General features: G+C 44.4%; 1 protein-coding gene across 5 annotated transcripts in view; it reads right to left on the minus strand.

The window, feature by feature from the left end:
• Positions 1-24,054, minus strand: part of RAPGEF6 (Rap guanine nucleotide exchange factor 6) — a 985,108-nt gene extending 961,054 nt beyond the window's left edge. For all 5 annotated transcript variants that reach the window (XM_086931538.1, XM_086931540.1, XM_086931537.1 and 2 more), the window contains exon 1: positions 23,342-24,054. In XM_086931538.1, the coding sequence (XP_086787664.1) occupies positions 23,342-23,410 (69 nt within the window). In that variant the 5' untranslated portion in view covers positions 23,411-24,054. The remainder of the gene's footprint in view (positions 1-23,341) is intronic.
• Positions 24,055-24,311: the final 257 nt, after the last annotated feature.

Here is a 24,311-nt window from a genome sequence, read left to right on the forward strand (position 1 = left end):
TGGCTCACGAGGGTAAATTAGCCAGTATTTCAAGCGCATTCAATGCAGGCAGTGGTCTTGTAGTCACGATACAAGTATGCAGGTCGGGGAGCAGCGTGAGGAGGAGCGACCGCTTCTGATGAGATTTCAGATTTCAATGTGTAAGATCTCCAAACATGCCACAAACTGGGGTGCAGACTACTTGTGTCAAAGAATGAACAAGCAAGTTAGAAGAATCAACAATCAGTCAGGCAGCAATGGTTTGAACAGCAGAAGAAATCCCAAGAGATAGACCAAAGTCTAACATTTTCAGAATCAAGCGCCCTAGAATTATCTTTGCCTGCTGGGCATCACAGAAGGCTCGAAAGGCCACGATCCTAGAGGATACATTGTTTAGCTCTTACAGAAAGATATTCCTATTTGCAAGAATGGGCTACTGACGGTTACAATGGCATGTAACCACAAAAACAGCAAAACAAGCTTGTCTGCTGGCGAACCTTAATATGCTGTCAGTTTCATCTTTCACCAGTTGCTTTATCAGGCTTCTCGCACTGTGAATACCGCTAAAGATGGACTGCATACGTTTTTGTCCACTCATACTTGCCGTAGAACAGTCAAACCTCACTGGTAACTTTGACAAATGATCCAGCAATTTCAGGAACTAGGAGCACAAGTGTTTCTTAAAGAGCCATCCAACTAAAAATTATAAATGTCTCATGGATTTATCTGCACCTTGGATTAACGTGCCAAAACATCATTAGAATCGTGGGTGAAGTGAGGCCCTTCAGATAATCACCGATTTAAGCATTCCACCAGTCCAAGAGGATAGCTATTTTTCCTCACAGTCGGTTTTTCTTTATTTTTCTTACACTAATGTATAACAAGCATTTACAATGCAATGGTTTTGCCTTTGTTAAAGTTAGAGCTATTGGCATTGCTCTTGATTTTTTTTTGTTTTTTTAACATAAATAAATGGCATTGTCATTTACAATGCCACTAGCTTTATCTCTCGCAAATGACACACACAAACACACACAGCCTCCCCACACACCCACACCCACACAGAGCCCCCCACACACACAGCCACACAGAGCCCCCCACACACACAGCCACACAGAGCCCCCCACACACACAGCCACACAAAGCCCCCCACACACACAGCCACACAAAGCACCCCACACATACAGCCACACAAAGCACCCCACACACACAGCCACACAAAGCCCCCCACACACAGCCACACAGCACAAGCAGGCAACAGGGGCACACGGAGGCACAAGCAGGCAACAGGGGCACACGGAGGCACAAGCAGGCAACAGGGGCACATGGAGGCACAATCAGGCAACAGGGGCACACGGAGGCACAAGCAGGCAACAGGGGCACACGGAGGACTGATGGAGGGCCCCTGACACGTAGGGGCACTCAGTGGATATCCCGCCCCACTCCATCGCGTCGCTGGGGCTGCGTTACACCAGCATCCAGTGTGTGCCATAACTCGAGCTGAGCATCACCACCGTTTCTACTCCCAGACATAGCTCACCTTTCTTTTCTCATGAGTTCGCCCTCTCCCTGTCCTCAGTCTTTCCTCACTGGCCCCTGCTGTCCTTTACACCTGTTCATTCATCTTCGCCCGTCCCCTCGCCCTCATTAGTACCTGCTCCCCATTTCATCCGTATTCTCACTCCTTTATCTCTTCCTACTGTCCTTTTTTATCAGTCTAAAATCTATCTCTTGCTCATTCGTCTCTGCACCCCGTTTATACGTCTGCCCTCCGCCTCTCTTATTAGTCCATGCTCTCTTTCACTCATCTGCCCGCAACTGCCCTACTAGTTTGTCCTCTCCTTTCACCAGCCGACCACTCTCCGCTCACACATCCCCGCTCTACCTCCCGCCTGTCGCCTCTCACTCACTAGCTCCTGCTCTCTTTTAACCAGTCTGTCCCCAGTCAGTCTACTCTCCCGTCAGTGTTCCCTGCTCGTTCCTCCTTTCATCCGCATATCTACTCTCCCCGCGCTCTTCTTCTTCACCGTGCCCTCTCCTGCTCACTAGCTCCCGTGAACCTTTCCCCCGTCTGCCACTCTCCCCACGCTGGTATTTTATATCCATTCACCATTCGACCCCCCCCCCCCGGACCCCTGCTTTCACTCGCATCCGTCTGTCCTGCCTCTTCCTCGTTGGTATCCGCTCTGCATTTCATCCGTCTGTCCCCGCTCCCACACTGCCTCCTGGCTGCGCTTCTCTCAGCAGGCCGTCCCTGCTCCACTCACTGGTCCTCTGCTCACCTTTTCACCCGCCTCTCCCCACTAGTCCGGGTTGAGATGGAGTTAAGCTGAACGCCATGCCGCTCCGAATGCTCAGCTTGAAATTACAAAAACTAAACATTGCCAACCTTACCTGGTAAAGCGCAACTTTCTTACAAATGGCAACAAGCGATGGTTGGAGCGGCACCGGCATTTGATTCGACCGTCCATGGAATTTCCGTCCTGCTGCTGATGCCGGGATGTGATGACGGTCTACGAGTGAAGTGGAGGGTAAATTTGATGCGGCTGCTGCGCTGCCTGTGAAGCGGAGTAGTGAAGTTCCATCGTCAGTAACTTTGAGACGGGCCGTAATCTTTTGAAGCAGTGAAGGTAGCGCTGGCGTAATGCTCTTTGTGCGCGGAACCGAGGAGGGATGGCGACAGCTAGTGAGGAGTGATTTGAACTGGTACCGTTTTGTGCAGGTATCCATAGGAACAAAAAAAAAACAAATCGACTCACCTGCACCTTGCGACGGCGGCACTTCTCCGGTCTCCCTCTTCGGCATGGGAGACCGGCAACGTCGACGGCGGCAATCTCTCTGGCACTTCTCCGGTCTCCCTCTTCGGCATGGGAGACCGGCAACGTCCTCCGCATCTCCCGGGGTTCCCTCCAGGCCACGGGAGCCCCGCGGGCGCCGCCATACTTTTTGCCGTCTTCCTTCTTCCCCCGGGCTGCCGGGGGCGGGCACTTCCGGCCGGCCGCGCTAGGATTGGCCGGCCGGCCAGTCACGGGGCGGGAAACGGGGGAGGAGAGACGCAGAAGTGCCGGAACAGATTCGGGGGCGTTCCCGGCTTTCGCCTGACGTCGCGTGACGTCGGCAAAAGCCAAAGAATGTCGGGAACGCCCCCGTGTCTGGTCCGGCATTGACGGACAGGCCCCTCGTCCAATGGCTAGGCTCCATTTATGGAGCCAGCCAATGAATGACGAGGGCCGACCCAAAGCCACACTACAGTTCTCATCAGGTTTTCGCCTGCGCGAAAAAGATGCGCAGAGCGCATCTTTTTGGCGAGGCAAAACCTAAAAAGAGGATAAATTGGTTATAATTTCTGTTTTAATTCAAGAGATTAGCTTTCTCTCCACCATAGCCATCGCTTTTTACTTTTGATGTAGGGGGATGCATGTTTGGGAGGTCATCTCTGTTCCAAACCTTCCTAGGGTGGGTATGATAAGTACTTGTCCTCCTAGGTTGAGCGGGACTTCAAGGGTGAGCAAGGGGCATATAAGGGCAAGGCGCCAAAAAAAACGTAAGTGATAATTCGCCACTGCAGTAGAAACATTTATCTTATTTGTCTAAGTTATGAACCAAACAGCTCAACTTAGATAAGCAATTTCGAATAGAATGAAATGTTATCCTGGAATATAAATTATCTTTGTTCTTTTACACTGCCAAGGACTTCGATGCAAAACCTCAGAAGTTCTGTGTCTCCCGGAAACACGCAAGACTATGCAAAGCTTGAACAGCCTGGATATGAATTATGGTGGCAGAACAACAAGAAGCCATCACTGGTGGTGTTGCTTTACTGTCTAAAAAGGTAATAATTGGCAATGCCACAATATTAAATATGATTTCAATGGACTCTGGCTCATAGCCTTCGTATCTAAATATTCAACTTGGCCATAGAGCCCAAAAAGAACTCCACTGATTTCATCGGGGATTCCTGAATAAAGTTCTCGAACTGCTCTTCTACATATTATGTCATGCCTCAGTTCTGTGGATGTTTGGCAGCTGTGTCACTCCACACACCTTGGTTTTACTCATTATTCCGCAACATGCAAGTTGAGCTCATGGACAGATGTGTTTTGGATGTCACAGAATCTCACTCCACCCATATCAATCCAGTAACACCATCTGGTGGTGCCTGATCATAATTCACTTGCATTATATATTTCAGAAAAGTACTGTAGATGGACTTTTGAAAGAAATTTCATTGCAGATCCAAATTATCAAACATACACGAATAAAGTAATAACAGGTTCTTTTTTTGTTTTTCCTAGTAGTAAATGAAAACTCTGCTTCACAAGTAGGGTTGTATAAAAGAAATTATAAGTGCAACTCTTAAGTTTATCATTTCCAGAACTAAAGTTGACAAATCCACAAAAGATCAATTAAGATAATCTTTAAAGTCCTCAGAACTTGCATTCAGGAGTTCCTTATTCAATCATGACCTAATAGCTACTCAAGAAGCACACCCTAACCAGCTAAGCACTGTCAAAATACTCCTTAAACAATTGTGGGACAAAACGGTCAGGCAGAATGGTCTCAAATAACTTGAGAACCGAAAAAATCTCAATGGTAAACCAGCATCAAAATGTACAGACATGTATAAAGAAAACAATACTGAGGTAATTTGCGATGCTTAAGAAAACATTGTACATAATAAGGATTTTATTATCTTGATATCTCATGAACATTACAAGAACTTACATCATAAGGACAAGAGGCCCTTGTCCTAACAAACTACCTTATATTGCAGAAATGTATATAAAAGGTTTAACAACGGAACAGCATCCTACAGCGGAGACATCCATAACAAAACAACATCTAAGGAAAACAATATTTAGACTTGCTCAGGGAAAGGCTACTGGCTCAGACTCCCTTCCTCAGCATTCTGTACCACTTTTTCTCAACTCTGGTTCCCCTTTATATTGTAACTCTTTAATTCTTTTAACAAGAACAACTAGATAATTCCACCTTCTTGGACTGAAACTTAATAGCTGTTTTCCTAAAAAAGGATTTGACCCTCCAACTTGCAGGTCACATCATTCTATTTCACTCATTTATTCAGACTCCAAAATTATAGCCAGCAATATTTCCTGTGCGCTGTGCGGAGGGTAGGCCCAATGCAACACAGTTTTGTAACCCAAAAGGATACAACAGACCATACTAATCAACTAACAACTGTGTTTGATATTACTGCAACTCAGGGCTGTCCTCCTGAGATGAGCCTGTTAAATGCTGAAAAGGCGTTTGACAGGGTCTTTTGGCCTTTTCTCTGGCAGGTCTTAATTATTCTCAGCTTAGGACCAATAGTCATAAGTAGTATTAAAGCATTATATAATTAACTGACACATCACTTGCAACGGGAGCATTATCAAGGATTCCCCATACTCGGAGGAACTAGTGATGGATGTCTTAACCCCACAACGTTGTGCCTTCTATTTGGAATCCTATTTGGAACACCTTAGTTTTCAAACAATACGTTTTTGCTTTTCAAAGTGGCGCCTCGTAAAATTGCTGCCAATTCAGACATCACAACTTTTAGTTCCAATCGATTAATTGCCGTCCCAGCAATAGATTTAAATGATTTAGTGCTAGTTCTAGCTATGTACTGCATATAACCAAAAAACAAAGTTTGTCCACTAAAAACGCCCATCTTGATTTATGTAAATTTCCATCTATCACATACTCAGAAGTTAAAATCTCTACCGGTTGCATGAAATGCTTAAACTTCCTGACTTTTTTAACTGCATGCATGGAATCAGACTTCCTCTATGGGCTAGGGAAAGATGTACCTTCAAGAAAGTGAACATACAAGCAACTCATTTTTTCCAGTTACTGCTACATAGGAGAGGCAGGTGCTATTGTGCCTCAAATGTTATTGGTTGGCTTTCGCAACCTGGAGCTCATAGGTTGTAGTGCACTTAAATATTCTCTAACCACTTAGCGATTTTTGTGCTGATCTAACATCTCCCATTTTCTTTGAACCATCAAATTAAAAAAGAACTAGGATTTAAGAATGACTTGTTTCTTATATAGTATACAAAATTACCAGTGGCAATGGTATCAATTGCGCAAGACTAATAGTTTCCCCTTGTAATTACTGAGTAATCATATGGTGCACCAAGGGGAGAGAGTAGTCACCTGTAACCTCTAATGTGGAGTGGACTAGGTCCACAACCATAACAACAGTGTATACTCCATGCGCAACACAACATTCAATCAGAAGTATAAATAAGTGTTCATGTTCTTCAGTTGTAATTCATCATCTTTGTATTCTTCAGTTGTCACAGTAAGTTGAAATTCATTTCTGGAGTTTTCAAGTTGTACTACTGTCTTAATTCGTAGCCAACGCGTGCACAATAAAAGATGATGAATTACAACAGAAGAGCATGAACACTTATTTATATCTCTGATTGAAATTATTGTCAATCATCAAAATTAACATTTCATGACCTTGTTATGACTGACGCAGAAATCATTAGGACTCGTTTAGATTCGAAAATATGCCAGGTACAGATCACGGCAGTCTCATTTTGCCCCCAAATGATATAAAAGTTTCATTGATGCAAGGCATGCGACTTGCAATCTTACAAACAATGGGCAAGTATTACTGCCTCGGAAGGGATCTCTAAGTTAAGCATATGCTGTCACCATGGGGGTATTCATCTTGATTGTTAGAGTAAAGCCTAAATCATTTTTGATGGATGTAATAAACCTTGATACTATATTTCAAGTGCAATAGCGCAGATCTGTAACATAAGACTTCTTCTTTAGCCTATCTATAGCCAGTGATCTGTCTGAACTGTCGCCCTACACCTTCATCCAATTTGTCTTTGCCCTCCACAGATCTCCACCTGAAATCAGATGATGATATGGAGTACAGGCCAGCCACTAATCGACCAGTCACTTTGGCGACTATTGCAAATTTGAACACTTGAGCTATTTGGTGCCCTAAAAATATCTCCGAGAGGCTCCCAGTGTGTGCATAACACAAAATCATATACAATTATCTAAAGTTTTATAACAATTTTGGCTCTAAAAGCTTAAACACCAATGAAGTATTTATTGTGAAACTTATCTCCCCTATTAAATAACCAAGCTTATTCATAGTGTTACAGATTAGATTATTGAATTATATTGATAGCCTTATGGTGTCATGTAATGGTAGACATTATGGGTAGGTAAAGCCAGAACCAACATTATAGCCCACCTCTTCAAAGTTCAGCCAATACACTTGAAATATTCAAATCGTTTGTTGCAACTTAGCGTGCTAAGGACAAGATGGTCTCGTCCTCTGTGCAATCAGCTCCAATATGAAAACCTCTTTTCCTTAGCACTCAAGGGGTGAAATCACGGTTTCCGGAAATGTTCATGCAAGCACCTGTCAAAATAGGGAGGCAATTGCGGTCAGCTTGGCTGGAAGAGTAATATTCTAGTGCAGCCACTTAATCTCTCCCAAACGCAGGAACCAAAACACTACCTTCATCATACGCAAAGTTCATCACCGCACACTGAAGTCCAAATTACATCCTGTTTGGACAGGAATGTCCCCTACATGGTGAACAGGCAGGTATACCTCCCTTAAATGTCTGACTGCATGTGAAACAGGTATCGTGACTTTTTGTGAAACTTTAGCAGGGCCGGACCATTCTATTTGTCAGGAGAGTGGGCTTTCTACTAACCCCCTTGTGGGTATAGACCCCTTTTAATGTGGACCCCACATCTTGTGCGGACATTCTCCATGCACAGTGAGTGCTTTAATATGGAGTGAATGAGTGGCACGTGTGGTAGCAGAACTCAGCCACTAGCGAGAGTCTGAGCACTCAGCTCTATTTTTGATGGACCCTGGTTTAGCATGTCACAAGCTAGAAGGTGAATACATGTTCCTCAGAGAGTGAAAGTATATTGACTGCATTTATGTATGTGTAGAGTGAAGGACCCAGACACTGATGTAAGAGAGGAACAGGGCTCCTCATGGAAATTCAATAAAGGCACAGGCAAATGTCTGCTGATTAATTCTTTCGGAATACGATCATATGGTAGATAGCCTGGATGAGAGATGGAACTGCAATTTCAATTGCTCAAGGCTAGGACATTTCTTAGCATGGCTAACCTTTGTCTGTCCACAATTACTTTACTTTTTACCAAAGGCAAGTCTCAACAATCCGCTTGCAAAATGATATCTTTTTCAAATAATATGTCTGTATACAAACAACTCGTACAGTTTAGTTGTCCAAAAATGTGAAAACATCAGCACGTCAGAAGAATATGTGAAACAAATGTTCTCGATACTCAAATACTATTGTCACAGAATAAAATTTGATTTATCATTAAGCAATTCAAATCTCAACCATACATTTATTAAATTAATTTTATGAAATGTATTGTTGAGATTTTAATTGCTTAATGAGAAATCAAATTGTATTCTGTGACAATAGTATTTGAATAAAACATTGTTTGTAATTTTTCAGCTACTCGAGTTAGTAATTGATTTTATATTTGTCGGGTTTGAGCTGTCTAGCAGCAAGAGTATGAGTAATGACGAGTAATAGATGATTTCTAATCTAGCAATTGTCTAGGTGGGATTATACTTTCTTCCTGAGTTAAAAATGTTGTTGTTTTACATTAACAACGGTTCCAGCGGAAAGTTAGGCTATTCTATAATAATAATCAAATGCACAATCTCAATCACAAAAACGGGTGAAGGTGATGTCAGAAAGAAAGAGGGCCTTTCAGACTTTACGTTCACATTAATTCTTTTTATCAGATTTACAAACTTCAAATTGATATATACACAGACCAAGAAAAACCAATAGTGCCCTGGTTCCTAGTGAGTAGGGTGCCCCTTGTTCTTGTTTTCGCACTGTTTTAGCTGAGCATGTATTCTGAGTAAGGTTGCTGTCCCAACCCAACTAGCTAACAAGCATTGGAAATGCAATAGGTCTCGCAGCATTAGAGTTAGTGCTTTTAGAATTGTTTATGGGTTTTTTTTGTAAATCTTTAGCATTTTTGTTTCCTGTAGCCAATGCTAAAGAATAAAAAAAAAAGCCATAAACATTTCTAAAAAGCTCTAACTCAAATGCTCTGAGACCTATTGCACTGTGTGAGGGTGAGGGGTTGAGGGTGAGTGAGGGTGAGGGTGGGTGAGTGAGGGTGAGTGAGGGGTTGAGGGTGAGTGAGGGGTTGAGGGTGAGTGAGGGGTTGAGGGTGAGTGAGGGGTTGAGGGTGAGTGAGGGGTTGAGGGTGAGTGAGGGGTTGAGGGTGAGTGAGGGGTTGAGGGTGAGTGAGGGGTTGAGGGTGAGGGTGAGTGAGGGTGAGTGAGGGTGAGTGAGGGTGAGTGAGGGTGAGTGAGGGTGAGTGAGGGTGAGTGAGGGTGAGTGAGGGTGAGTGAGGGTGAGTGAGGGTGAGTGAGGGTGAGTGAGGGTGAGTGAGGGTGAGTGAGGGTGAGTGAGGGTGAGTGAGGGTGAGTGAGGGTGGGTGAGTGAGGGTGAGGGTGGGTGAGTGAGGGTGAGGGTGGGTGAGTGAGGGTGAGGGTGGGTGAGTGAGGGTGAGTGAGGGTGAGGGTGGGTGAGTGAGGGTGAGGGGTTGAGGGTGAGTGCGGGTGAGTGAGGGTGAGGGGTTGAGGGTGAGTGAGAGTGAGGGTGAGTGAGGGTGAGGGTGAGTGAGGGTGAGTGGTTGAGGTTGAGGTGTTGAGGGTGAGTGAGGTGTTGAGGGTGAGTGAGGGTGAGGGTGAGTTAGGGTGAGGGGTTGAGGGTGAGTGAGAGTCTCTGAATTGGTTCATAATCTTTTTTTTCCTCTTGTGGCACACAATGAAATGGCCTACATTTCTAAAAGCTCTAACTGAAATGGTCTGAGACCTATTGCACTGTGTGAGGGTGAGGGTTTGAGGGTGAGTGAGGGTGAGGATGAGGGTGGGTGAGTGAGGGTGAGGGGTTGAGGGTGAGTGAGGGTGAGTGAGGGGTTGAGGGTGAGTGAGGGTGAGGGGTTGAGGGTGAGTGAGGGTGAGTGAGGGTGAGGGGTTGAGGGTGAGTGAGGGTGAGGGGTTGAGGGGTTGAGGGTGAGTGAGGGTGAGTGAGGGTGGGTGAGGGTGGGTGAGGGTGAGTGAGGGTGAGTGAGGGTGAGTGAGGGTGAGTGAGGGTGAGTGAGGGTGAGTGAGGGTGAGTGAGGGTGAGTGAGGGTGAGTGAGGGTGAGTGAGGGTGAGTGAGGGTGAGGGGTTGAGGGAGAGTGAGGGTGAGTGAGGGTGGGTGAGGGTGGGTGAGTGAGGGTGAGGGTGGGTGAGGGTGGGTGAGGGAGGGTGAGTGGTTAAGGTTGAGGGTGAGGTGTTGAGGGTGGGTGAGGGTGAGTGAGGTGTTGAGGGTGAGTGAGGGTGAGTGAGGGTGGGTGAGGGTGGGTGAGGTCCATAAATCCGTACAAAGAAGCAGTTCTTGCCGCTCCTTGCCCTACCAGAGCTTTTTATTTCCCCAGCCGAGCCACAGTGCAACCACTGTAGCATCTACGCCAGGGTGTCCAACGTAGGTTAAAGAGGGCCTGATGCACACATATCTTCAGGATAGCCACTGACCGTGTAAATTGGTTAACTTACATTCACTGTATTTAAATGTACCTTCTATGGATGTCATGGAAAGGGACACTTATAATGGATAATATATGATCTGATCTGTGCTGTACCCTTGAGTCGAGGTGTCTATAAGCGCAGAGATGCCATGCCCATGTGGATTGTTTGTGCCTAAGAGAAAATGTCACGACACTACATAAAACACAACAAGGATGCTACATTTTACAGCTTCAAGTTTGCCATGGGTTGGAACACGAATGAGCTTGCACTACAGGTAGCGCCTGGGTATCGGGTATTATTCCAAGGGTGAGAGAGCGCTACCTCGGAGTACAGGGAGCTGGTATCTCTTGTTCGTATCCATTGCCACAGAGCTGCAAGCAGTGTTTAGCATTCCTGCTCCACCGCCTGTACACGGCCTTGGGCACATTATGCTTTCACAGAGCTCCCAGTGGCCTCATATGTAGGCCTAGAAGACACTCTCCGCCAGCTCTTAAAGTCCTGCGTGGGTGGGCGTGTGCCCGCTCCAAGGCCACCGGCTCGGATTACAAGGTACTGTGTAAACTGTAGAAGACAGAAGCAGCACACATGCTGGCGTGCCGTCCTACGCAATTTTTTATTTGAAAATGTCAGAATTTAGCTCTCAGAAGTGACCGCAAAGCGACTTTTCAGAGCTATACAAAAGGCCTTGAACTAAAAAAAAAAAAACAGCAATTTAAGAACGGAAGTTATAGGTCGGAGACACCATTGCGCGTGTGTCACAGATGGATTCACTTCACAATGCCTATCAGCTTGACACAAGTCAAGAGGCCAGGTTCAGAACCAGGAATCCCGGCTCATTATACTAAACTTCGTGATCTTGGACGTATTCCTCGACGACATGCTGCAATAGATCATCTCCAACAAAAGTAACAAGCCTTTCACCGTAACACGGCGGGCAGGGGAGGGGGCGGAGAGGGGAGAGGTGCGACACGGCAGGCAGGCAGGCAGGGGAGGAGAGTAGGAGGAGGAGGGGGGAGGAGAGTAGGGGAGGCACGGCCTAGCGGCAGGCAGGCAGGGGAGGAGAGGAGGAGGGGGGAGGAGAGTAGGGGAGGCACGGCCTAGCGGCCGTGCAATCAAGTAGTGAGGGGGCGGAGCTGGGGGAGGCTGTGAGAGAGAGTAGGCAAGGCTAGCGGCAGGCAGGCAGGGGAGGAGAGGAGGAGGGGGGGAGGAGAGTAGGGGAGGCACGGCCTAGCGGCCGTGCAATCAAGTAGTGAGGGGACGGAGCTGGGGGAGGCTGTGAGAGAGAGTAGGCAAGGCAGGCGGCTGGGGGCATGTGCACGCGCATTTAAGCTCAATGCGCATGCGCATTGAGCTTAAATTTCACGTGCACTGCAAGGAATCGCCACGATTCCTTGCAGTGTGGATAAAGAGCGGATAAGTGCCAATACTCTCGCCTTGCTCGATGCGCATGCGCATCGACAGGCGAGACCTAAAAAGGAATAGAAATGCTGAAAAAGTCGAACTGCACAACTCAAACTGCACTTCCAGTGAGTAGGTATTAGCAAGGACTAAATAACTATGATTTGGACAGGAGACTGAATGTGCATAGAACGTTACTATACACACTGACACTGAAGACTTCCGCCCGAGTGAACTCATATTAGTGAAAGCTGTTTGAAGTGATTTACACATCTATCCAGTTGAGAAATTTTGAGTGAACAGCATCTAATATGTGCCAGTAACCATACTTTACCCCAGGGGCTGTAGACAGAACATTCCTATAGTGTGGAGAAGATACCAGAAGGGTTGTAGGACTCCACTAAAGATCAAAAATAAGATCACAACCCTTTAACTGCGAACCCATTTGAACTGTGTAGCATTTTGTTTTCCTGTGAAATTAAAGTACTTTCTTCTAACTAAAAGATAAGGTCTTGGCTGTACAATATGTCATTCTGTCTATTGATTGACTGTTGAGTTCTGATCACTTGTACCCCATACTATCTCCAGAGAAGCCTCTGAACTACTCGCACTTGCTTTATTAAGAGTCAAGTGCGTAAAATGAGTACTTGGCAGAGCCATAGCAGAACGGACCCCAGGAAACCAGTGGCAAATGACCTCAACTACCATGGCAGCGGCCCAGTCGCTGTTGTATGCTCTCAAGCCTCATCAGCCGGGTCTACCATGTCCACGCTAATACTAGCCTTAATAGAATGATACAAAGACTACATTTGCGATATACATGTGAGCAGGAAGATACAATATTCAGTTTCCAGGGAGAACAGGACAGTCTCTCTTCTCATTCAATCCTCTCACATGTGACCCAAAAAGAGGCTTTTTACTGCCTAACGCAAAAACACAAAACGGTTGTATTCTCAGACCCAGGTATTTAAAGAAGGATATCATATGCTCTACAACCAAAGCACTACCACTTGAATATAAAAGCTGATGTAGCAAACAATTCAAGACATAACTCAAACTCTTTTGTTATCATCTTCTCATAAAGTAATCCCCTTGCAACTGAAAAGAGACAAAGTGAAGGTCTTCCCTACACGTAAATGCCGGAGTAACAAGCTGTGGTCCATTGTTTATATCTAAATTCCAGATATCATTATTCCGTGTGTATCTACCAATTTTAATAGGTTGATTAAGTCAAAAGGATCTACTCAGCACAACAAACAGGACACAGAAAAATGCAGTTAACCATGGAAATTAAACTAGACATTACATTTCAGGAAGGAAGCATAGAAGCTCAACAGGATAGTCACTACACTCAGCTAAAATCCAAAGACCTAAATAAATCACCACACCAGAAAGTGGTCCCTACACTCAATATGAAGGTAAATAATTTGAAGCACAATGATTCACGATAACTTTTAAGCAACAAGGAACTTACAAACAGAAGGTAATCTGTAAGAGCGCAGGATGGAAGCAATAGAGACTGATGCCGATACACACAGCTACAAAAAGGACCAATAGACCCAGGTTTCCAAGCTATGACAATTCTTTATTGTTTAAGTTAATTAAAACCATAACAATGTCATAATGCAAATAAGGTATCAATAGTTTAACAACAAATAAATGATTTAAAATGTATACATAATAAAGGGCATGTTACTTATTTTATCCTAAAAGCCGGAAGTGATGTCCTTATAATGAGACCAATTAAAATTAGTTAGTAATTCTGTGCCGTCAGGTTGTTGTCGGGGTTACGGTTTCATCAAATATTAACATTGAACATTTTTAAACATTTTTAAAATTGCAATAAAGATCCTAAACATTACTGTGTTGGCAGTGCCTGTTTCCATCAGCCATGTCGTTTTTCTCATAAAGTAATAGAAATGTCATCATTTTACATGTCAGCTGAGGGTCTGTTGTACCAAGTCTTCTAATGATGGTGGATCTACAAGTTTGGATGCCTCTATCATTAAAAGCCTTTTTTAGGAGCGATACGGGTTTCGATTTTAAGCTGGGGCAGACACATATGAGATGGGTAAAATCTTGCCATGCTGCACCACATAAGCTACAAGATTTGATGACTGTATACTTCCATGCTGGTTGATCAGCCAGGCTTGATAATACCACAAATCTGGTAGCCATTAACTTGCGTTTCAAGCGGGGCGAGTATGTTGTACTGAGGTATTCCGCCGGTCGGAGTGATGTATAGGATTGGAGAACCATTCAGACATGGGATGGGATCTTTTAGCTAAGGTACATTTGTCTTCTAATGAGGATTGTAGCTTAGCCGCCTTGTTTGTTATGCTACAGAAGACTTGGAAGGGTTCTGCGTCCAAAGTTCGTTTGTCTCCGTTTCCTTCAACGCCATTTTCTGGAATTTGCCGTAGCTTGGATCATCTTCCTGGGCTCGCCACAAGGCGTCATTGGTATTAGATCGGTTCTGCCAAAGTCTATACCTAGTTTTAATCGCAGCATATTTTCTCGCTATCTCCTATTTGATGAGGCCGAACTCCAGTCGGACCTGTGCCGGAGATGCTGTCTGGGGTAGACTAAAGACTTTTTGTAGGCCTTTGTTTGCAGACAATCTAGGACTTTTCCGTCTTTGCCATTTAACACTATGCTTGCATAGGTTAATGCAGGTAGTAGCTTAGGGGCCGTCACTGATATCAGTGGCGTGAAGGAGGGACCATATAGTTTTTTTGCAATGGCACAGAAAGCATAAATAATGCCATTTCCTTTCTTTTCCAGATATTGTTTCTGAAATTGAAAGTTTAATCTATTGTCTGTATATACCCCCAGGTACTTATAAGTACTTACTATTCCAAGGCTCGTCTCTCCCAGTTTGAATTGATACTGATGCCGCGTGCAGTTCGTGACGGACATAGTTTTTTGTTTTAGTGTTGTTAATTTCCAGTGCATTGGTGTTAACAAACGTTAGGAACTCATTAAGAGCTCTCTGTAGGCCTACTCGGGTTAGACTAAACAAAACTATATCGTCTGCGTACGAGAAGTGCATTATGGGCAATGTTCCCAGGCGTGGAGGAGGTGTATTTGCCTGATCCAGTTGGGGTGAGAAATCTGCCATAAAGAGGTTAAATAAATGGGGGGCTAGTACACAGCCTTGTTTCAGTCCAATCTATGTTTGTATCTTCTTGGACAATTTTGTGCCATTTGCTATTTTCACACGGACCCGCGCGTGCGTATACAATTGTATAATGGGTTGTAACATTGTTTCAGGGAGACCCAGGTTCTGTAATTTAGGCCATAACAGCCCGCGGTTCACACGATCGAATGCGGCTTTGAAGTCTATAAAACACAGTTGTAGTGGTCTTCGCTGGCGTTTGCACTTATCTGCTATTGTGGAAAGGGCTAAAATATTTGTTGTTGTGCCACATTCTTTGCGGAACTCTGTTTGGTTAAATGGGATCAGCCCTTTTATGTTGGACCATTCTACCAAGGTTTCCCGGCCTTCCTAATATTTGCAAAATGTAGTCCTTGCACCCTCTGTCTTTGTTGGGAAAAAATAAACTTATGAAGAGTTAATGTCAGAAAATACTGGGGGGGGGAGGGGTGGAGTGGGGGGGGGGGGGGGGCTGTGATCGACGAATGACAATGCTCCATGCATTGTTGGGTTTGGCACTTCACATCGCCACGTGGGCTGGTGGAGACCACTGTTCATTCAACCACCATATTCACAAAAGGATACCCTTCGTGGTTGGATCTAATGCTTGAAAAACGTTAGTTCCAAGAGAACCTTAGACCAGAGGAGATTAACAGCATAGACACTAACGTAAAAAAGGAATTTCACGAATAAAAATGTATTAAATCATGGCTACATAGTTTTTAATAAAACCTGCCAAGCACAACTGTCGACTTGTAAACATATAAACTGTGGCAGCTTATCTGTGTGGCCCCAGGCCTAATGCAACAGTAGGACATATGCGGTTAAAGAATTGTCACGCCTACTTGAAAAAAAAAAGACCCCACCCAAACACGCCGAAGGGAAATACATTACAGACAGGGAAAGAATGCAGTCGTTTGGACATCGTACTGTGTGATTTGTGAATAGCTTACAGACAAACATATTTCAGACTACTTTACACCTTTCAAACAAGTATTTGACCTGAAGGAATGCGTTATTCAAACCTTGTTTTCCTAGCTGTTTGAAAGCAGGAGAAACAGTTTTTTTCAAAGTCGTTTCATATTTTTTTTGAATCTGTAACGCTTACTGTCCAATGGGAGTGTACAATGTCATTTACTGCACAAAGTAAAGTAGTGAAGGGGCCATGCTGCAGTACGGCGATCGGTCTGAAACGTCCAATGTTAAAAACACGCTGCATTACACTTAAAGGAGGAGATTTTCGCCCGATATTTCGGCCTCTCACATCTAAGGTAAAGCCAGGGAAGACATGGTTCTGTCGAGCCTTCAGTATACAAACATGCAGAAAAAAACACATTCTATGTCAAGGCACAGACGATCTCCATGCAGGGATACTGTGCCAAACGTCTATTTTCTATGCCAGCACCCTGATGAAAGTACCACATACTGGCCCAAAATGTGGAATGCCATGAATGCGAGCCCAAGGCTACTTCATCAGGGTGACGTGTTGTAGTGAATGGTATAGCACTGTGCACAAACTGCCACCACTGAATAATTACCATCTGTAAGTAATGGCAAGGATTCGCTCTGGCTCTGTAATCCGTTGCAGTTGCATACATCTTGAGCTGTTGCTCCAAAAAGGAAGATGCTTTGGCTTGAATGACGTCAGGGAAGAGCTGCTGCAGACGACTGTTCTATATGGACCGCGGTGTTATTCCATCAATTCACATTGATTGTTTTACACGTGAGGTGCAAGTGCAATTAAAAATGTCTTGCTACAGCTGTTCCGGGAAAAGGTCCGATGGTGATGAACAACAAATTACTACACACGGTCAAGAAATCTAAAAAGCCGTTTTTTTTATTATTTTTTTTTTTTACTATATAGGTTGCTATGTGGTTTTCTACTTTCCAAACAAAACGGTGTGATCTATGTAAATTTTAATGCTCAGTACAATGTCATTGTCATCTACATGGGCATAGTAAAGCAGCGCTGGGAGATTTGGCACGCCGCCTGCGTGTTTAATGGTATTGAACAACACGCTTTATAGTTTCAATATCTGAAATATGCAGCCAAGATTTTTCTTTGTAACTCCCAGTTTCCGTACTAGCATGTCAAACTAGCAATTTACTTGCATTCACTTTCTGAAACTGATAAAATCGTACGGAGAAACAGTTTGCAAGAAGTCTTTATCTGAACTCCCCAAAACATTCCATACATGTTGATGAAGTGTAAATGCGGAGATGAGGTTTTCACGAGGTCCAATGTTCACTGAACTCCCAACGTGTATCAAAGCCTAATCTAGCAGGAAGTGCGACACCGCGGCATTCCTCACTGATGACTCACTCAAGCGGAATGTAAAATCTCGGTCATACGGTAATCTGTCCGGGGAATTGACCTTTATAGTAAACAAAATGCACAATGTGGCAAATTCTGAAGTCACTCAGTGGTGCTCACCATGCAGGCTTTCATTACCCAGGCTGGGACATAACCTTCCGAACAAGTTCCCACCAATATCACATGCCTGAGAAAAACTATTCTTAGAAGGAGATCCGCCAAGTGGCGGGAAAAACATATCTACCTTGTGGGTCTCGCATGTAAAGCAGATATTTCAGTGGTATTTACCCACGTGCAAGTAAGTAATGCTTTCCGGTGATCTGCAAATGCAGTTTTACAAATCCCAAGCATATTTGTGCAAACAAAGCGACTAGTTTGGTACTAAACCTAAATCAAATATTCAAAATGCAAATCCTCACCCCAAGTACTCAATTCATGCAGTGGCAAACTAATCAGACAGAAAAAGGAGATTTCCCAAAAAGCCACGTGTCCCCTGAAGGGCCAGTAGACCTCTCCAAAGCTATTCAGGGTGCACAACTGCACCCAGCTCTACATGTCATTCAGAGGAAATCACCAAAAGAGGCTTCGCACGGGCACCGGTATTTACAAACAATCCGCTCGCTGTCTCACATTTCACTCAAATCAACTTATCTCAAACCCTACCCATTGTGTTAAAAGGAATTTTTTGGTGGATGTTTATTTACAGCTTATAACTTCAAGTGTGTGAACTAGAACAGCGCCTTTCCTAGCATGCAAGTGAAAGTGAAGCTCCGAGGGCCCTCAGTTTTGTTTCAGCGCTGTGTATTTATGTGAACTCCATGTACAATTTCACGCAGCTGGGATTTACTTTGCAGCCCTTTCACTGAAAGGATTTACTTGACAATGCAGGCAGGTTCACCGCGCATTAAAACCCCATCATTACCCTGAACCAAGGTAATCTGTTGTCTGCAATGTAAACCAATGCCACAAACAGCCAAGTCTATTTGAACAGGCCGGGGACGAGCTTTAACTGCTATTGCCCACTGGTACCCAGGGTTTTAGTTTATTCTATTACTAACAGCAGCAAATGTATGAAAAGGCAACTTGATAAATACAACTCTATGAGCAATAACTTTCTGGAATTACAGAGTGAAATCACTTAGGCATCTACAATCCAGAAGTTTATGTATATATTGTATCAACGTCTTGCTTCATTCTTCTTCTTTCTGGTTCAATATCTTGATTTACATGGGTTGTTATGAAAACGGGATTCTGCTTTAATTATTTTCAAAAGATGGTACGTATGTACTTATGTGGTTCTTAAGTCAAATTTTATAAGGTAACATTTGGAATGCCTGATTGCTTTATCTGAAAGGAAACTTTGCCCTTCTCAATTAAAAATACATTAAAAAAAGGAAAACATAAAAGATTTAAAAGATATATTGATTACTTGAAGGAGAAGTGCCATGTATCAATCACCACAAAAACAACTGCATCAAGAAATACATTTCGGGAAAGTATACATTCAAGATTATGTACTGGAAACACCTCAATCAATATTCCAAAAAGAGAGCTTACTTGACTCTTTTGGAAGATCCAACGAGTATCATTAACTTCAAAACAAAAACCGTGTAAGCTTATAGGAGGGCTTACCATACTACTGGCACTGCATGTGCAATCACTAGCCTGTCACCACTTCCCATATACGGACAATGTAAGAGGCCCAAGCAACCTGTGGCATTACAGTAGCCAACACCTTTCTTCCTTTACATATACAGACAACATGGCAGCCAGATAACACAACGAAAAACACAAGGGGGGCCTGAGGAGGTTTACGGGACCTGCAAAGGCAGACTCCCCAGTATATGACAATCAAGCACAAAAAAGTGGCACATGGGACCAGGGTAAAGCAAATGTTCTGCGCTTAACATATCCTTGCAACACAAACAGTAACATGTGGAACAGACAATTAATGACGAATACTCACGTGATTTTCATACAAGTTCCCCAACTAGATATATCGCTATCCAGAACAGAACTACAGTATAAAGACATCAAGCACAGCAAACTTTTCATATAGCACATATTTCTAAGTTAACCGCATCGATGCTGCGGCGATTTTTGCGCTGTGCGGCTGTTTTCCCTTTTCCGCGATACATGACGAGCTCAGCTCGTCATCAGCACACGCCACCCGTGGGTGATGACGAGCTGAGCTCGTCATCAGCATCAAAAGGGTTAATAAACTATGGCCATTAGGACTTTAGTGCTCCTGACAAGTGCGTACTGAGGTACAGGGAGTTACAGCGCTCCAGGACAGTGCAAGTCACCTCACACTCGCTATCAGAAGCTGTCTCGTGTGGGGGAAAATAATGACGGCACACTAACAGGGAGATACTTGATGTCAAACAACCAGACATACCATCAAATGCAAGCAGCAATTAACAAACAAGGCAAAGTATTCAGGTTGAACTAAATAAACAAGTTTCACTGTGAGAGTCTGACTAGCAGAAGCAGTGGCTCAGCAAAGACTTAATCACCTAGTAGTAGAGGCAAAAAATCAAGCAATACAAGGGCGGGGCTTCCACATATCTAAGGCCACACCTTTGCTGCTTTCCATATAATAATTTCAACTACACAGAAAACAGTTTTATGAAGTGGTCAAAGTGACAACATAAAACAGCATGGTGATAGAAGGCTTGCAAATATGCAGGCTTGAGAAGGGTGTGAGGCACAGATTGTTTACAATTATAAGTGAAGTCTGTTTGGTGGTCACTGTGGGTCAACTATTTTAGCAGTCCAGTGACTGCTCACAAAACCACCACACCAAAATTGGACACATTCAATTTATTTTGCACAACATAAACCAGAGCAATCTACTTCAATGTGTAGGGGTAGAGAAAAAGTGGTAGAAGAGAAAGACACGTGTATGGAGAACAGAACTGGAACCTTACAGACAGGAGATTATTGGGCATCTGGTGACATTCCATTTATCTGAAGCTTTTTTTAGGTTGGCTTTTAATGCCAGTATAGATGAGTGATTTTTTGAATTTGGAAAGCAATTTGTGCCAAAGTTAAGAACCTTCTGGGGTAAGCTGCTTCCCTCCAAGTCTTAATTTATGAAAATTAGTCATGTGGAAATTTGACTTGTGCACCCTCTCAAGAGGTTTACCAACGCTGGCTCTAGCCAAGGAGCGTGGCTAGATTACAGTTCTTCATAGAGGTCTAGGTTCACACTTACCACTGATTACACAAATGTGGGAACTATTTGCTAAATACCATTGAGGTAGGCTAGTGGTCTCCAATCCTCGCTGCCTGCGTGGCTCATCTCTTCCTAAAAAGGCACAGAGAAAGCCAGGGTCAGATTGCACACACAGGGCGCAAGAAGGGCAAACTATTTAATTACAAATTACGTGTTCCATGAGGGAGGTATGTCCGCCAAGATTTTTGTCCCTCTTAGATCATTCTGTCACTTCGTGACAATAAAGACTGACTGCCACATACTTGGGCAACAGTAAAAGAGAAATGGTGGCTCTGTCGTCAGCTCTGGAAGCAGAAGACCACAATTCTAATCTTCACTTCTGTGCCATAAGTGTGGTTCTTTTAAAAAATTGGCATCTCTCTGTGCCACACTTTTTCATTTCTGAAGTGCAGAGATGTTGGTTAACGCAAAGTATTAGAAACTATAAAAACTGGATATTAGCATCCAAACCTTTCTAGTGGGTCGCACCATGTAACCCAAAAGCAAAGAGTGGATTAGCATTAAATCTCTGCATGTTTCCTTAAGAGTCCACAACAACGTCCATAAAGCAGAAATACCAGCAAGTGGCATTTCTCAATCAGTTGAGAGGAAACACACACAACATGTCATCCGACTTGAGTACTTTATTTGCCCGTATTTCAGTACTACTCTTAAACAGAAAGCAAGCACCAGAGTTGCACATGAAACGCAGTGATGCTATATGTAGCCTCGGAAGAAAACAAAACTTGCAACACATTGTTGTAAAGTCAAAGCACAAACAACAAAAAGACACATTCGAGGGAATAATCTAAGGGCATGCCTACTATTCACAAAACATGATATATCATACACAAGTTCACAAAAGCTAGAGACCTACAGTAAAAATTTAAACCATAAATATATGCAGCCACTCCTCCAAGTTACCCCTGGCACTCCCACACAGCCCTAGGACCACAAGACATGACTGCAGCAAAAACAACAATGTAATTTAAGAACCGGCTGGATAACTTCTCTAGTTGTTGATCTAACCCAAGTAGCCTAACTGCTGAAAATGATTCTTAGGGTTTTTAAGTGGTCCTATAACAGGAAAAGCACTTCACTAAAAGTAACACACAGCACAACAGACAGGGCATGGAAATCAAACTGTTTTAGATGTGTGCTACATGGGGCATTTTCTGTAGCAATAATGATTTAATTGCTTTTGTACAAAATGCGGATAAAAGCTACTTCAGAGCACTTGCCGATGGTGAAACATAAGACCGGTTTAAAAATCGCCAGGACATTACTTTGAACTGTGCTGTATTGTTGGTGGAATAGGGAAAGTACAATTTTCTAACAAAAACATGCATCAGTTCGGCTCTGTACTAATTGAAATAAAGTGTGATAATCTTTAAATCAACAACGTGCGGCAGAAATGAGAATGTAAGGCAAATCTAATGTGTGTCTGACCATCTCAAACGTTGTAGTAGGCTATGTCTCGAGAAAAGCATGTTCGTTGTCAAAAGAAAACGCGTGGTCATGCATCTTGAAAGGTTGCCCAACAGCGGAAAAATGTGGGACGCGGGGGTAAAGCAAACAGAAGGGTTTGTGAGTTGTGCAAAGTGTTGATGTCACCACTGACATGGAGCTGTACTAGTTAGAAACAGCCTATCCGCCTGCGACAGCAGGTCACACGACAGCAGTCAGTGCCCTTTTTTACTGATTTATTTTTTAAGTATCTTTTTTTTCATGGCGCCAACTTGGAACAGGAGATTTAGAGCGCTTTACAACAGAACCAGGCTACTTTATACATTGTTTGATTTACAGGCAGAGGGAGCTAACGTGATTTAATTCCAGTCAAAGAACTGCAGGTTCCAGCTGAACATCCTGTGCTATGAGCCGATGGCAACGCCTGGAAGCAAGAATCTAAGCCATGGCACTAATCATTTGAACGAAGTAGTAATAAAAGAAAGGCAGGAGGCGCTACATCGATATACATACAGATCGATATTTAAGGCACATGATTATACGTTCTCAGAGAGAGCCGGATAGCAGCCAAATGCTGGAAATCTAGTTATTTAATCCATATTAAAATGGGCTTGGTGCACTGTACTTGAAAGAAAATCAACTATTAAAAAGTACAGCCTTTACAAACAGAGGCTGCAAAGGAGAGCGAGACAGCAACATTTACAAGGTAGGATTCAAAGGGAGGGTGAGAATTGGCAATGAAATGCGCCATTGCCCTGATCTGCAGATAAACAGACTATCTGGAGGACTGCAATGGACGTACAGCAGCACCGAGGGATTAATACATCCCAGGTGGAAGTATCACACTGAAAACAGTACTGGAAGGCATTGCAACAAAAATCGAATACCCAACGGACGGCAACAGGAAGAGAAACTAGCTACCAAGGTTCACTGACTTGGGCAGTGCACATTGAGGTTTTGCGGTAAGAGGGGTTACAACTGAGCTGATCAGGGCAATTAATAACAGAAAGAAGCCGCCGCTCAGCATGCACTCAACACGGGGATGGATGCAGATAGAAGAAACGTTAAAATGAACGAAGGTCCATTTGTACATTTGAATGCAGACTGGATAAGTAGAACACTGCCACAATATTAATTATTCTACATGGCTCAACTACTATCTAGAGGACTTGCAGGAGTCTGAGATGCACACTGCAGAGATCATGCAATGCTCGTAAGGGTACTACACTTACCTCCGGGGTCCGATCCTTGGGTTTTTTCCGCAAAGCCTCTTTAAACTTGGGCTCCAGGAGGGAGCTCATGATACGAGTTTCCAGAGTTACTGCCGGTGGAAGTTCCAAGTCTGAGCGCAGGAGTCCTCCAAGTAATGTGCCGAGAGAAAGCCGGAGTGCACGGCTCAGTGCCAGGCAATGCAATCTGGGGGTCCCGGGCAGCTGCTGTCAGCACACGGGTCCCTCATCGTTGATCCGTCCCGCCCATTACTTGGGCTCAACTAAAGGGGTTGCCAAGTTCCATGATGCTGGTCAGCACAGGCCGAGCGGCCACTCCATGCTCCCCTCTCACTGCCTGCAGCCCACGCACAGACCCCGGCAGGGAAGCCGCACGCGTGGGCTGGGACAGAGGCGAGGGGCGTGCGGGAAGCTCCAGCCGGGACAGGGCTGGCAAAGAGGAGGCGGCGCGAGCGGTCCACAGGTATCAGACTGGAGCCCGCCGAAGTGAGAAGAGTGGCGGCCTCAAGTCCTCGTTACTTTCAGAGACTCCCGGTTCTCCTCAGTGAACTCCTCCCGCTCGGTGGGCGCAGCCCCGGTGCCTCTGCGAGCGGCGCAGACTCCTCCCGCAGCCAAGCTAGCGCGCGCCGCAGCCCTCGGGGCCAAGAGCACTGTCAATGGGCAAGAGGGAGCCAGGGCTGCGCGCGCTCGGCCGGACGAGCGACGACATAGAAGACGGACAAAGCAAGCTGCGACTACAGAGACCTGAGGACGCTGGCCTATAGCCATTGACATAAACATAAAAGAAGGCCACGGACGTAGATCCTCTGACAGTGGAAAGTGGCTAAAACGGACTCAGTCCCGGCCCCCGTGAAATAAATAGTGCAACGGCACTATTTAGTCGCACTTTTTGAAACTTCCCAGTTCATCCTTTTATTGGCAGTTTTTTTTCAAATTGTCTTTTATTTTATTTGATTTCCATTTCGAATACGAA

This window comes from Lissotriton vulgaris, chromosome 7 (assembly GCF_964263255.1).
Source record: "Lissotriton vulgaris chromosome 7, aLisVul1.2, whole genome shotgun sequence".
Classification (NCBI taxonomy): domain Eukaryota; kingdom Metazoa; phylum Chordata; class Amphibia; order Caudata; family Salamandridae; genus Lissotriton; species Lissotriton vulgaris.